Raw genomic sequence first — 14887 nt, 5'->3', positions numbered from 1 at the left:
AAATATTAAGTGATGTCATGGTGTAATCAAGCCTCAACATTGAATTATGAGCGAAATACGTATATGCTGGTGGCATATCTGCTTTAAACCGGCCATTAAGGATTCTCAGGCCAATCGCTTCCATATCTTTTACAAATTTTGTGCCAATTTTATTACGGAGGGAGTCTTTTCCTAAGCCCTGTGGGGGTATTGACCATTGGTGATCTTGTGACTGTGCACTATCATCCCTTATATGCTTTGACATTAAATTTAGATTGAAGTACCCAGTCATCATATATTCTGCTAGCGAATCTTCCAGCATTCGTTCCAATCGAAAATTACTAAGTGCTGAACATGTTGATTCTTTGCTAGTACCTATTGGCTGTATATATACGTTGATCAGATATAATGTGTTAGTTTATTGATTACTTGTTCTATATTTTAATTTGATTATTAGAATATTCTTACTATTCATGTCCAGTCGCTCGTGCTTTACTTGCAGGTCGTTTGATATAAATGTCGCTAGACCCCCACTTGGACGCAAGAACTTGTGAATTTTGTTTGCATTTTCAAAGTGAACTGTATATCCGTGTAACATGAATGGATTGCTTTCCCACGTTTCCTGTAAGAAGATAATCTGACATGGTAGCTCTATGGCACCTATTTGTGCGTTGTGATTCTTTGTTCCTAATCCATTTATGTTCCATGAGCATATTGTCACGTGTCCCATCTCTTTTACATTACCTAAAATGGGCTTGTCCCTATCCGCTCATTGTTCATTATTACTATGTAGTGCCATGGTAATCCATTTTTCATTTATTTCAGAGTTTTTTTCTAATTTCCTTTGCGGTAGTGTTACTCCGGGTTTCTTCGGGGATCTACATCGGCATTTTTTAGTACTGGAAGTGTTTGCCTAACGGCTTTCTCCTGCTGTACTTGGTTTTCATCACTTATAAACGGTGATGGATAAACCTTTGGGATTTGTTTGTCAGTTGTTATGCCCCAGGCTTTAAATGTATTTTGTTCCATTAGGATCTGTTCTGCAATTGCCGTGGAATTTAATGTGACTAGTGTGGGTGGCTGGAGAGTATGATTTTCTGTCATAAATTCAATCGATTCGATATCCTCACTTACAGTTTTAAGTAAGGATGGAATTGATTTAAAAAATCTGAGTATATTACCTCGATTTAATGTGTCTTGCCTACCTCTGGACTCAAATTCCGGTTTAAAAATAAGTTGTGTTTTATTGTTTGTTAGATGTTTATTATAGGCATCTGTATCCTTGAGTTGGTTAGGTTTATAAGAAATTATTTTTACCCCTTCCCTATTTTCGATGAACAGGTGATCCCAATCTGCCAATGTTTTTTTTTTTTTTTGTTTTTTTTTTAAAACCTTTATTGGAAATTTAAGGAGATACATGCGCAAGCCCACAACCATCATGGCCGGCCGCAAAGACAGTCATTAAAAACAGGAGAATCGTGGGCAATAGGTCAATATACAAACAGGATATTTCAAAGTACACTATAAGGACTGCGGGGTGCGCGATATAGAATATGAGGTTTTCGTTTTTAAGTTTAGAAGAAGAGAGGGGGCTGCAACAACAAGGACTGCACACCTTACATAAAGGACAAAGAAGAAACAGGGGGGACGTACCCCAGTTACAATCGGAGATAGGCTATGACTACAGCAACTATACAATCAAAGCACCCGCAGCGACAAGACTAGACAATAGCAACGGTACAGAAAGCAACTTTACCAAGTCCGATCCCCGAGAGCCCACCCCCAAAAACAGGAAACAAAGGCGTATTGAAATGCCGGAAATAGAAAAAAAAGGGGTGCGAGACCCAGTGGCAGTCAGCCCCACTAGAGAGGAAGACCCTCCCAAAGCCGGAAAAGAGCGATAGGGACCATAGAACAAAACAAACTAAAACAACAAACCCCCCCCGCACCCGCCACCCTGCACCCCTGTAATGGCTACGGCCTGACCCACTAACAGCGTGCCTGGCTCCCCGGAACTGCCCCACAGTAGGGAAAATATAGAGAATGAAGGAGGAGAGAAGCAGACCCGCTCCCGGGCACCCGGTGCCCCTCGCCGGCAATTAAAACATATCGGTGCAAGGGGTCATCATTGAGCAGGGTATACACAGTCGGGAATACTACGAGCGGAGCGTAGGCAGTAACACGCCGGAAACAGGATTGATCACAAAACAGTACAGTTCGCTCCACAAAGCATTCATACCCACTGTAGTAACAACGTCGTGAAAGCGATACCCCTTGCAACCAAAGTCACAAGCAAAAATGAAAGCCAACCTATAGCAGTCCCTCGGCCTCTCCCATACATGATATTATATGAGCACAGAATGTGAACTAGAGCAGCAAGAATCCGATCAAAGTAACATGTCGCAAGGGACAGAGTCAACTTGGCGCAGCATCAAAGAAGACAACGTATCGCGCAGCCCTCACAGTCCCAGCACAAAGGACGATGACCCAGAGGGGAGACATTTATCCTTGTCCAGTCTTGCTTAAAGTACCAGAACCAGCGACAGTACCAATCTCTAGCAAGTGCGACGGGCGAGACCTGGCAGTGAGACAGACCTTCCACACTCCATGCAACGAAGCAACACAGGAGAACCACAATCCAATGTCCAAATACAGCAGTAACAGCACCAGGATATCAAGCAACAGGTCGTTGGAAAAGGATATAGCAGCCAGGTCCAGGCTAGCATTTCCAGATTGTCCAGTGCATCCAATAGTACACGTATGGAAAGTCCCAAGGCACCATGTTTCCGACCCTCCAGCTGCAGTAGTAGGCGCCATCTTGAAGCATCCGGGCGCCGAAGACGGCGTCTCACTGTGCATGAACGGGTCAGCCGATCTCATTCGCTCTACCGCGAGGATCATGTTATCCAACTTGCCCCCCAGTAATAGGGCGCCCTGCACCAAGGTGTCATGAAGGGCAGCTAGAGAGGCCAGCAAAGCGTCAAGGTGCAAACCAGTTCCGTGCCCCCCGTGTATCCTGGTCCCCTTCTCCATAGTAGCACGGGTCAGATCAGGTCCGGTGTGGGGCCGTGGCACAGGCAGCAAGGCAGCGAGCAGTGTAGCTCCCCCGGCAGGGCCACCGAGATCAATCAAAAGGCACCGCTGGAGTCCGTGCGGCTGAAGGGCGGCTCGCAGGAAATTCGGGAGCCTCCCGCCAGAAGCGGGATGGTTAGGAAAATACCTCTCGGCGGAGAGCCAGTGAAAATAGTGTTGCACTATCCGTTTACACTGGGGCACAGTGAGAGTCTCGGTCCTCACACGTAGTAACAGACCGCCAACATAAGCCTGCCAGGAAAATCGCCGCCACACGCCACCTCAGAGCTGACCGGTCCCTCCAGGCCAACGGCGGCCGTTGTTGTTTACTCGGGGACCAGCCTCACAAGATGGCCGAGTCCCCGATCTCAGGGCTGCTGCGGGCCGCTAGCGTCGCCGACCATATCTCGCCTCCACAAGCAGGCACGAACCTCGGGATTGCGCCCTCGATGATCGGGCGCTTTCATGTCCCCGTACACTCCGTCTTGCCGCGGTAGTTCACGCGGGATGCGGTCCCGGGAGGAGATGGTGATCGGAGCCGAGGGACTAGGCGGCCATTGCGGTCGCCACTTGGCTCCTCCCCCCAATCTGCCAATGTTATATTTGATTTGACTACCTCACTCACTTTAGGGTTATGATATTTTTTCGTTTCTTCCTCAACATACTGTTCTTTATCATATGTAATTGTTGGCGTTTGTTTTATAGGAGTACTATCCTTTCTTTTTTGAGAGCTGGGGCTGTTAGGGCAGATAGCCTCTTCTTCTTCACCCTTTATTAACTCCTCCTCTACTTGTGTGGGGCCAGATGCAGTCCTTCTATCTTTCTACTGATCTTCTCCTTCCATCCATTATTGCTTCTTGGTCTCTGTTCATCCTTTCGCCAATAGGCTTTATGTTCCTAATGTTGGTGCATTTCTCCCGATTATTCTGCTCCATCCCTATTATTTTAGCACATTTTGAGGTTGTATTTTCCCTGGCTGCTTTTTGTTCAAATATAGCAAAATATTAGTTTTTTCCGTTCCTCGTATGTGATGTTATTTTTGTCTACTTTTATTAAAGCGTTTCCTGTATCCTGGTCATTCAGATCTATTGGTGTTAGCTGATCTTCATCTGATTGCATTGCAGCGCTGCGTTTAGTTTTTTTCATTTTTTCTTGCTTTACGTGGTTTTTTTCTTGCTTTACGTAGTTTTTTTCTTTGGCGTTTTGTCAGCATAGTGTAGCCATCAGTATCCTGCTCATTAATTTCTTGTTCTACACTTGTTTCAATGCTGTTATTAAATCCTTAGTTTGCTCCGATATTTGTACATCTATTGATGGTATTTTTTCTCTTTGTTCATTGGATGTTTTCTGTGTTTTTTTTATTGATGTTACTTCTGACTCCTCAAGGCTTTCAATCCTACTCATATATTCCTTGTCAGTCTTATCGGTCGTTTTTCTGTGTTTTTCTTCAACCTTTTCATCGGTATTTCCATTTTTCCTACGGATGTTCCATTTACTATCCTCTATTATGCTGTGTAAGACCTCTGGTATTGTTGCCAGTTTGTCTATAATTGGTGAGTAGATACATTCCGTGGTCATGTCTTTCTGTGCTCTAATAATCAAGCCATTAAGCTGAGCAAGTTTATTGTCAATCCCCACAAACATGTTTGCCATCATTTTTAGTATATCAATTTGTATATCCATTTTATTCAATTGATATTGTAATGCTTCTAGAGTGAGATTTGAAGTTTGATACAAAATATCCCAGGTCATACCAGTCTCTTGTTGTTTCTTTTCCCTTTGATTGGATTGTGTTTTATTACCACTTTGGTTTTTATTATTCAAGGGGGATGCATAATCATTTGTTTTTGTGTCATAAACCTTACTTACTTTATTCCCTGGCTCTTCCTCCCCATTTGAAGTGTCTTGTCTTATTTCACGAATTTCATTATCTTTTTGGATTTCATTGTCTTTTTGGATATATCCCCCAATTTTAGCAGTGTGGTCGCTTGTTTGTTTGGGAAGGGTTTCCTCAGGAGTAATATGCGTCTTTTTAATTTCCACATTTACCTCTATATTAGACGTTTTTGTTCCTTCCTGCCCCCCTGGGATGCTTGATTCACTTCGGAAAATTTGAACTTCGAGTTGTTTTTAAGGAAGTTTTTATCCGTAGTCACTAGATCTGTTGCACCTGTTTGTGATATAACCATTTTAATAGATTTTTCTTGATGAATTGGCCCTAGAGGTAAAATTTCATTTAGTATTTCTTGGTCTGAGATTTGAAATTCGATGCTCGTTTGTTCATTTATTTTGCTTTGAGAGTTATTGGTTCCATTTTGCGGTGTATTTTGCATTAATTGAATAATAATGTTTTCACTACTTAAAGGTTTGATGGGGGTCTGTAGTTTGTTATTTTCCACATCCACATCCACATCTTCCACAACTTATTGCCCCAGTTGGGTCCTTCATGAATTGAAATCGATCTGGTATTTTGCCTGATTTCTCAAACATCCTTGCTATTGGGGAAATTAGAGTCTGATTCAGTCCAGCACTGTTTGATTTAACCTTCTTCTGCACCTTAGTTTGTTGTATTTTCTTTGCCCGTTTGGTAATAGGTCCTGATGTCCTCTCCCTGCCAGAACGCATAATTTCTTTTATTTTATTTTTATGATTGCTAATGATTATTATTTACCCTCCTTGATACGCTCAGCCGCTATTGCCAGCCGTTGCTATTATCCCATACACTAGGTCACCCACTTATTGTGTTAACACGAGTATACTGGTCTGAGTACTGGCAATTGTCATCTGCTAACCACCCGCGTTCCTCTGGTTCCACTTATAGTTTTCTGTGTGGAATTTAGAGAACTTGAGAGGAACCAGCCAGAGGGATCAGATGGTCCACTTACTCTGATTACCCATACACCCGTTGCAGTCCCCTTGACGTTCAACTCCACCGCCCCAGCCAGTGAGCTCACTTTCTCTCCAGACCCAGACCCAGTCACAGGATTAATCTCTAGCTGCCAACGCCTACTCCTACACCAATATGCTGTTTTCGGCCGAGCCGCCCAACACCAACACAGGGGCAGCACAGCACAGTGCACGTAATGGCAGGGTAGTGTTCAAAAGACAAATGACAAGGCGCCGGGCCACTACAGGAAAGTAGAGCACCTTCTGTCGGGGTCTAACAGTGGAGGTCCTTAGGGGTCCTTATGGGTCATGCAGTTGGATTGGGCAAACCCAGACCAAAAATTAGATTCATCTTTGCTCCTACTCCTACTCCTTCTCTCCACGAGCGTGAGCCTCCTCAAATTCCTCAAAGTCCAACTACTCCAACTGTTACAGCTTGCATATACCGCAACATTAATTCAATGGGTATGAGGCTGGGTGTGGTGTTGTACCGCTATACAAGAACCACTGTGCACGTTTGGACCTCTTAACGAAGTGCCCCCATACACAACTCCGTAATCACCAGAGTCTGTTCTTCAGTATGGGGGGGGTTACAGGGGTGTACTGGTGTACTGGTCTTCTGTGCAACAGTTCCTCCTCTTTGTCCTGTAAGAGTCCCTTGAGAGTCCCCCTCAGCCCCAGAGACTGATCACTCACCTCAGCTAGGATGAGAGCAGTGGGGCTTAGATTTACTGGATTTACTGTCCTTCTGCCACCGTTGTCTTCTGCTTTCTGCCGCTGGTTGCAGCTAACCTCGCTGTTCTCTTTGTTGATCCGGCGCTAACCGTCACTCTCACTCCCTGCTCTCCTGTCCTCCACTGCCTCTGCACCGGAGCTCAAAAGCCCGAGGGCACACCCCGCTGCGGCTCCTCTGTGGCTCCAGATGGATGCTCAGACCTCCGCGACCTCGATCAGCTTTGCTGCGAGGGAACTGCCCTCTGGGGGCTCCCGGACTCCTTAGCTCCACAGCAGGGCGCTGCCCCCGTATCTGGCTCCTTGCGTAGGCCGACACCACAGGGGGAGAGGCAGGCACTGCAGACTGCAGAAACAGGGCTGGACTCTGGCTGATCTACCGCCCCTCACCACCGCTCCTCGCAGCCTGCTCCGAGGCTGGGGATGCTGACGCTGCGGGGGGCTGGAGTTAACCGTCGCGGGGGCCTCCTGAAAATCCTAGGAGACACTGAGAAGCGGCAGTACGGCGGCAATGCGGGAATGCAGTGGAGCAGAGCGGCATCCTCTCCACGCTCCTTACTCCTCGTGCTACTGCGGATGCCGGCTGGAGGTTTGCAAAACACGGAGCAGAATCCCAAGGTTCAGGGTCGGGTCCTCAATAACTCAGCCGTCAGTGGAAAGAAGAACAATCTGTGCTTAGCCAAACTAGGAGCCTCTATGGCTTTCCTAGGAAACATCCCCCTAGAGGACATATGCAAGGCAGCAACATGGTCTACAACACACACCTTCACTAAACACTACTGTGTTGATGTGCAAGCCAAGCAGCAAGCTGCAGTAGACCAAGCTGTCCTTAAAACTCTCTTCCAAACTACTGCCACGGATACAGGTGACCACCGCTAGGGGAGACACTACTGCACAATTGATGCTAAGTGTACAATCTGCAGCTCATATGCCTCAAACGGAAAATGCTACTTACCAGTATGCATCTGTTCTTGGCATGTAGAGCTGCAGAGTTGTACAGGCCCTCTCGCCTCCCCGGGACCTGTATCTGTTCCAGTTTTATCTTTCTTAGATGCACACTCATGGGCATCTTTTTCTTTACTTCTACTAACTCCATCATTTCCCATCATGGCGAAAAACAATCTAAGGATGGAGCCAATGCCCATGCGCACTATCGTCCAAGGGAGGAGTCACCTATCTCGTGACTACAAAGACTTCTTCCAAGACAACAACAACATGCAATCATCCGAGCCCAACACCAGGCGGCGATCTAATGCTAAGTGTACAACTCTGCAGCTCTACATGCCAAGACGGATGCATACTGGTAAGTAGCATTTTCCTTATCGCATGGTGTAATCCCAAAAATTACTTTGTGGAATAAAGGTCAAGTGGCTGCAGTGTATTAATGCTCAAAGGCCCTCATGCTAAGGGAAACATTTTGACCACTAACAGACCACTATGTCAAGTCACAAATGTTTGTAGCAGACTGCTCATGTATCATGTGGATGTGCAGACTTGTGCTTATTTTGCACTGAACAGCGGTTAAGCTAAGTAACACTTACATGTAGTGCTGAATGCAGACCTAATTCAGGAAGTCGTGGTCAGTCACAGCAGCTTTTGGGTACAAATATCAAAAGGTAGGCACCCAGAAGTTGGCATGGGAAGCGGTCACTAACCTCCTGTCTTAGCAGACTTGGTTCTCAGACTCTTCACAACAGAGATCAGGGTCACTCAGCTTAGTTTCTGGTCTATACAAAGCAGATTCTCTACATGCTTGGCTGTCTAGCTCCTCTCTCTCTTCTTTCAAGTTATAGCAGAAGAGTCTTTCCTCAGTCCTTGAGTTATTGTCCTTACCACTCTTCAAGCTGACCAATGGTCTTGGTCCAGCAAGCACAAGTAATCATTACATCTCCAATGAAAGATGTAGGTCAGAGCCTAGAAATGGCAATGGATTTTACAGAACAGAGAACGGGAATCGGTGGAGCAGCAGATTAGGGGTAAGGCAGGGAAAAGGCAAACACTACTCAACCCAATAGAGCCCATACAAACTTAGGGGTTGCATACTCCCAGATGCGACCCCCAACTTGGTTAACTCACCTCGTATCCAAAAAGTGTCATGCACACCATATGCAATTCGAGATGCCCAATAGTTACATATACAGATTTCATATTTGCCATGGTGATGGGCGGGAGGGGGCAGGAAGGGGCGGGGTGGTTGCAAAGGCCAGTAACTCACTTATCTAATTAGATATCAAGTTGTATAGAGCAGGAGACTTGTGGAACTGGTCTCCTGCATAAGAAAATAAACCGGGTCAGCCATAATATAATAAAGAGCAGGTTGCCTTAGAGACACAGCACTTTCGACCTTACATTATAGATTCCCTTTTATACCATGGCAAGGTTCGGAGGTACAGTGTTTTCTTGTAGTTCAAGGTGAAGTTTTGGTTTATCCTTACTGTGGAGAGAGCCCTATAGTTTAGTGGAACTCGAGTAGCCTTCAAACAGTGAACAATTGGATGAAAGGAAAGTGTCCAACGATGGGGGAATTTGGAGGCAGTGCGAGGGGCTTGATGGATACTGGGTGATTTTAGAAAAGACCTCAAATAAACCTAGATTTCCAAATCTAAATTTACTTTGTGTTATGTAAAAGTGCCACTGCTCCCCGCTCTATACGAAGGATGATTCATTAATGTGGTGGAAGAGTAGTTGTGACGGGGTGTGTGTTTAGGAGGACTCATATTTTATCTCTTTGTCCACTTTCGTACAGACAGTACAACAAACTGCGAAACCTGCTGCGGGATCCGCGGCATGACTGCATTCTGTTCGCCAATGAATTTCAGAGGTATTCTTACCTCCCCAGAGAGAAAAATGAACCTACAGAAAAATGGCAGACCAGGTATGTAGGATTTTCTCTAGTTCATTGCTTAGACCTTCTGTGCAAGTCTCAATGAGCTAAGCCAAGTACTGCATCTGTTATGTTTTGTCCTTAAACATTAGACTTTTTTTAGTTGGAATAGTGCCCTAAATTTCGAAAAGGCATGTTATCCTTGGATATTGTCTTTACTTGTGGTAATCCCCAAACCACCAATTTAGTCGAGTGGGTTTTCGTGTGCAAAAATGCAAATTGTGTACAAATGTTATCCACATCCTCTGTATATTATGTGGGCATTTTTTTGCTCTCCAAAACTAAACTGTTCTGTGTTTATCGCGAGAATAAGTATTTTCAGTCCTGTTTAGGGAGGAGGTGAAGGATGTGGAGGGAAGGAAGAAAATCTAGTTTAATAGGTAAATGACTATTCTATGTTTAGGTGTTAGAGGATAGAGATGAAATTGTATATTGCTCTTTCTATCTTTGTGACTGTTTGATTGACCATTAGTATATTGGGAAGATAGTGTTTTGTTTCAGTTCATCTCTAAATTCAATCTGCTGTTGTTGCAGGTGCATCTACAATGCATCAGCATGGTACTACCATCACTGTTTGGAGCAGGTACCGATTGTCATGGTAACTGAAGATGAGGAGGCCATCCAGCAGTACGGGAGTGAAACAGGAGGCGTATTTGTCGTTTTGCTCAAAGTAAGACATTAGACTCAAGGAGCAGAAAGTTAACCAGCATCTTGCGTGTGATTGCACCAGATAGAAGTTGAGTGTGTAAAAAGTATTATGGGGAAAGAGAGTAATCCTCTGTTGTATGTTTATGGATATTCTAGTATTTGACTTGGATGAAAATCTTGATAGGCATAGTTTGATGAGGCTGTGACATGTTGGTCTCACTGTGCCCTTCTATGCCTAAAAAAAAAAGCATTTTGCAATCCACGTACACCAGTGCATAGAAATTACTGACAGGTACGGTCTTTTAGGCCCTTGTCATTTCTCTCCTCCCTGCTTGTTGTAGCTCTGTATATCCTACTTAGACCCCAATTCCAATTTTGGGGTAAAATGACGAACCCAGCAGAGTTTTTTCCCTTTGTGTAACTACCAGGTGTGGTAAACAAAACATACAGGAAATGTATTCAAGGTCAATTTGGATGGGTCTAATCCTCCACAATCTACAGGGCACTATGTCAGATAATTACTGACGTGACATAGAATTTGATGAAATTCTGCATGTTAGCCTCCGTTTCGAGTTAAAACCTGAATAAGAGGTAAGCTTGCTTAGGGGCGACTTATAAATATTTAGAAGGAGACCTTTAGGCCTGTCGAAAGTGGTAGTTTTGATGGGTCAAATTTGTAGTTTAAACCTGCATAGCCAGACTACTGGAGGCAGGCTTGAAGTAAAGGTTGCATTGTCATTGCAAAGGGTGGCAAAATGAGTGCTGCAACCTACTGGTGAGATTTAACTTATAGGCCATCTGTACACTACGGGCACCATACACTATGGACTTAGAGGTAAGTTAAATATGTCAAATAGGGATATGGCAATTTCATCATGTTGAAAGGGGGAGCACAGGCCTGTTACCACTGGTTATCAACCTGCAAAAACAGTCAAGACAAATATCTGGGGATACACCATGCTAAAGATGGTTATTTTCAACACTGGTTATCTAGGATGGTGCTTTTCTATATCAAATTTCAATTGATGGGCCCAACTGAATATATATATATATCCTAGTATTTGGTACTCACTTTGCAGATACCCAAAACAACTAATTTTTTATATGACCTTTAATGAAGAACCAACTGTGAATACATGCACTGAGGTTTTTGCCATAGCGATTAAAGCAACAAGGTTTCGAAGACCCCCCTCTCCCACCTCAACCGATTGGACACTCTGAAATGAAAGAGTTCCCCATTAAGTATCTCCAAGGGATGGGCCCATTATCCTATAACTCAAACATTAAAGAACAGGCACCTTTAGAGTGTATCATATTCAGTTTGTTAGTTAAGGCCTCTGCAGGAATAATGGTATCATACCGAGACTGAATAAACTGTGTTTTTGTCATTACCGCCAGAGTTATTTGGAGAATTTCCTACCAGATTTGGTGTTTGCTCAAGAACTTTACGATTCCATCAGGCAGGCAAAGCAAGAGCGAGGATGCGAGACCCAGGACAACCATGGGAAAGAATATTCCGAGCATCTTCCCTTGCAGATACTGGAGGCTGGCATCAAGTCTGGGAGATATATACAGGTGAGTGATCACAAATCAGCAGAGGGTAGACAAATCTGACTAAGCATGCATGAACTCTCAGGTGCAGATATTAGAAAAGGACAACAGCAATGATGGACCAAGTTCAATAGAAAAAAGTGTGATGTCTCCAACAGTTCTGAATCTTCTGCCAAACAATTTCCACCCAGCTGTGCATTCTAAGGGGAGTAAATGGTTTCCGCACACCAGCTTGGAAATAAACTACACAATTCACATCAAATATACAGGGGTGGAAAATGTGAATCATCAGTTAAAAAGAGAGGGACTGATTATTTCATAGAAGTCACATTTTTCATAAATGAAATTCACTGCAGTTATCGCAACCTGCCCAAGAATTAAGAATACACTCTTGGTCAGACTAGCTGACTGGAAAAAGCATCAGATCTGGCACAAAGGTTCAAGGTAGAGGAATCCAAAGAGAGTGGAAAGTTCTTCAAATGCCTGTCTTACATGTTTATAAGATGGGTTTGTGCATCGGTAAAGCCATGGTTGCTGCTTAGTCCTTGTAAAATGGGCTGTTTGGAGTAGGTACTATAGAATGGCTGAATGTTTTCCACTTCACTCAGATTGACTTTCCCAAGTAAGCCATCACAACCTTTCCATCCATTCCTCTAAATTACATGGGTCTAAATTTCTTCTCCATGAACTCTGCATAACGTAAAGAATATGTAGCCATTAACAATGCAGACTGGTTGTATATATTTGGAAGGAAACCTAGAAGATGCAATCAAAACGTTTCCACAGATTCCACGTGACTTTTGACACTTGTCCAGTGGAATGCCCACTACCTTGGTGTAAAAGCTGTTGCAGGTTAACATGCCTTTTACATAGCCCTCAAAGACTTCCTCCTTTAGAAGTGAAATGCCCACTTATCTTCCCAGCTTTCCATGGTTAAGGTCTCTTGTACAAAGTGTATTACAAAATGTGCATACACACTTCTCTCTCTTCCTATTTCTATTAATGTCCATTTCTAAGTTCCTTTATGCCATTTGATGCTCAACAAGACATTTGCACTTTTTAGGTCGAGCCTAGTGTTGCAGCGCGCATGCGCTGCTCGCTCTGCGAGGCCTGCTGTATTAGCGGATTATGAAGTGCTGTAGAAGCCACGCCCACTCTTTGCGCATATTTTTCATTGGCTGGTTGCATTGTCTTTGGTAAATGCTGGCTTGTGATTCAATATGAGACTTCTTGGTCCCTCCTTTTTACCGCCCAGTCTCATTTTGTGGACGCCCATATCGACTGAACCTTTTACTTGTGGTGTTACACGATCGGCGTTATGTAGTCGGTGAGCACTATTTTCTTTCAGGCGCACACAGCTCAGCAGCGGCGCTGCTTCCCCCATCAGTGGCCGTCTGCGGTGCGTGTCGCATGCTGGCTGGAGGTGCACTCGCTGTTTCAGCTGCACAAGCTGCGAAGAGGAGTGGCGCGCATACTTTAAATCAAGATCCTCTCCATGGAGCAGACCCTGGTACCGCTTGTCATCCCTCTGAGGCCGATAACATGAATACTATTTAGTGGTTTATTATTTCCACCTGTTGCATGTATTACTATCAAACGACAAATCAGTGGCATCTAAACTCTGTACATAAATAACATGTTCATTATATGTTATGCTTCGAAAAGCACCACAAACACATGCACGTGAAGTTAAGAGCGTGAGCGGTGGCAGCCTGTCACATACCTGGCCTCCTTTCTGCGTGGCCCACGCCGTATTCAGTGTGATCCACATAACATGGATAAAAGCAGTTCTTCCTAGGGTGGTGGTAGCCCGTGCCCGTGTTGATTGCAAGGCGCCCAGAGACTATAAAGTTCAGCAGTACTGTCACAAAAGCTGCCTTGTTGCCCATGGTTAGAAGGAGGAGCCCAGAACGGGCAAACAAAATTCAGGAAGAAATCTGATAGAAAGAGCTGTTTGGGGCCCTGTCTCCTCGTGATGCAGAGAGGAAGGTGCAAAGTAAATAAGCAGCGCAGCTGTGGATGCAGGACCCACCAGAACAGCTGCTTCGGCTAGCAGCTACTGCCGGCACGCTGCATGCTGTGTGTAGTTTTAGAACTGGGATTTCGGGAGGTCCACCCACTCTTTAAAGATCTCAGCTTTCATCCCACCCCTGCAGGTAAACCTGGAACCCAGGGAAGTGTTGGTCAGCTTTCCAACCCGGCCTCCTTCGCCTTCCCCACATGGGACACGTAACCTTCGCTCCTCACCCCCGTCACTGCTCCTTAGATGTGGTGCCTGACATCACATTCCTCTGAGCGCACACTGGAGGGAACCAAGTAGATTCCTGGCCTCTGCCTCCGGGCATTGTTTGGGAGTTGGGCTCTGGCCAAGCTGGATTTCTGTAATTGGCAGAGCTTGCCGGAGAATGGGAACAGAGAAGTCTTTAAATCAACACCACATTTGATAATGGTCTAGCTGTTAGAATGGGATAACTTTCATGCCATATGCGTGACATATGTCATGAGCCGCTCAAAGTGCGCACGCCGAGAAGCGCGCTGCTACTAGAACGGCAAGACATCCTCTAGAATAGATTACATTTGCCCATGCGGACAATTCTAGCAGTCACAGTGCTGTGTTTCAAGGGGGTGGTAAAGGGACTCCTGCCAACAAAAGACGCCGACTGTCCACTTTCATTTCAGTATAGCAGTCCCACCTGTCCAGTTCAAGGTCGGCAGCCAGGGACAGTCCCTCCCCTGGCAGCAACAGTGCTGGAAATGGAAAACAATAGTCCGGAAACACACACAATAGCAGTCAAGGTGTGGCAGTGGAAAGGAGGTGGAGCCACAAGGTGCGGGCCATGAAAGCAAGTCTGACAGTCGACGTATACATTAAAAAAATACCCTGCCTCAAAGCAAGTACATTCTTATTGTTTGGCTCACTTTAATTAGTCAGAAAGTGGCGCATTTTTAAATAACTTATGGTGTTAGCAAACCTGCTGCCAAGACCTTTGATTGGGCAACACATTTCAGGGGATAATAATAATATTTGTGAGATAACTGATGGTTAATGCGCTTGGTGGAGAGATCTGCGATTTTCTCAAGACTCAGATTTGACTCATATGTAGCACAAAGGGCTAATGGCCCCACTGACTGATG

General features: G+C 44.9%; 1 protein-coding gene across 1 annotated transcript in view; it reads left to right on the top strand.

Annotated features, from left to right (window-relative positions):
- DIS3L (DIS3 like exosome 3'-5' exoribonuclease) overlaps positions 1 to 14887 on the top strand; it is a 408581-nt gene that overhangs the window by 45225 nt on the left and 348469 nt on the right. The window contains exons 3-5 of the mRNA XM_086957989.1: positions 9416 to 9544; positions 10088 to 10223; positions 11600 to 11776. Coding sequence (XP_086814115.1) covers positions 9416 to 9544; positions 10088 to 10223; positions 11600 to 11776 — 442 coding nt within the window. The remainder of the gene's footprint in view (positions 1 to 9415; positions 9545 to 10087; positions 10224 to 11599; positions 11777 to 14887) is intronic.

The sequence above is a fragment of the Lissotriton vulgaris genome, chromosome 2_1 (assembly GCF_964263255.1).
Source record: "Lissotriton vulgaris chromosome 2_1, aLisVul1.2, whole genome shotgun sequence".
NCBI lineage: Eukaryota > Metazoa > Chordata > Amphibia > Caudata > Salamandridae > Lissotriton > Lissotriton vulgaris.
The sequence above is the reverse complement of the archived record's forward strand: the minus strand, read 5'-3'. Positions and strand labels throughout refer to the sequence as shown.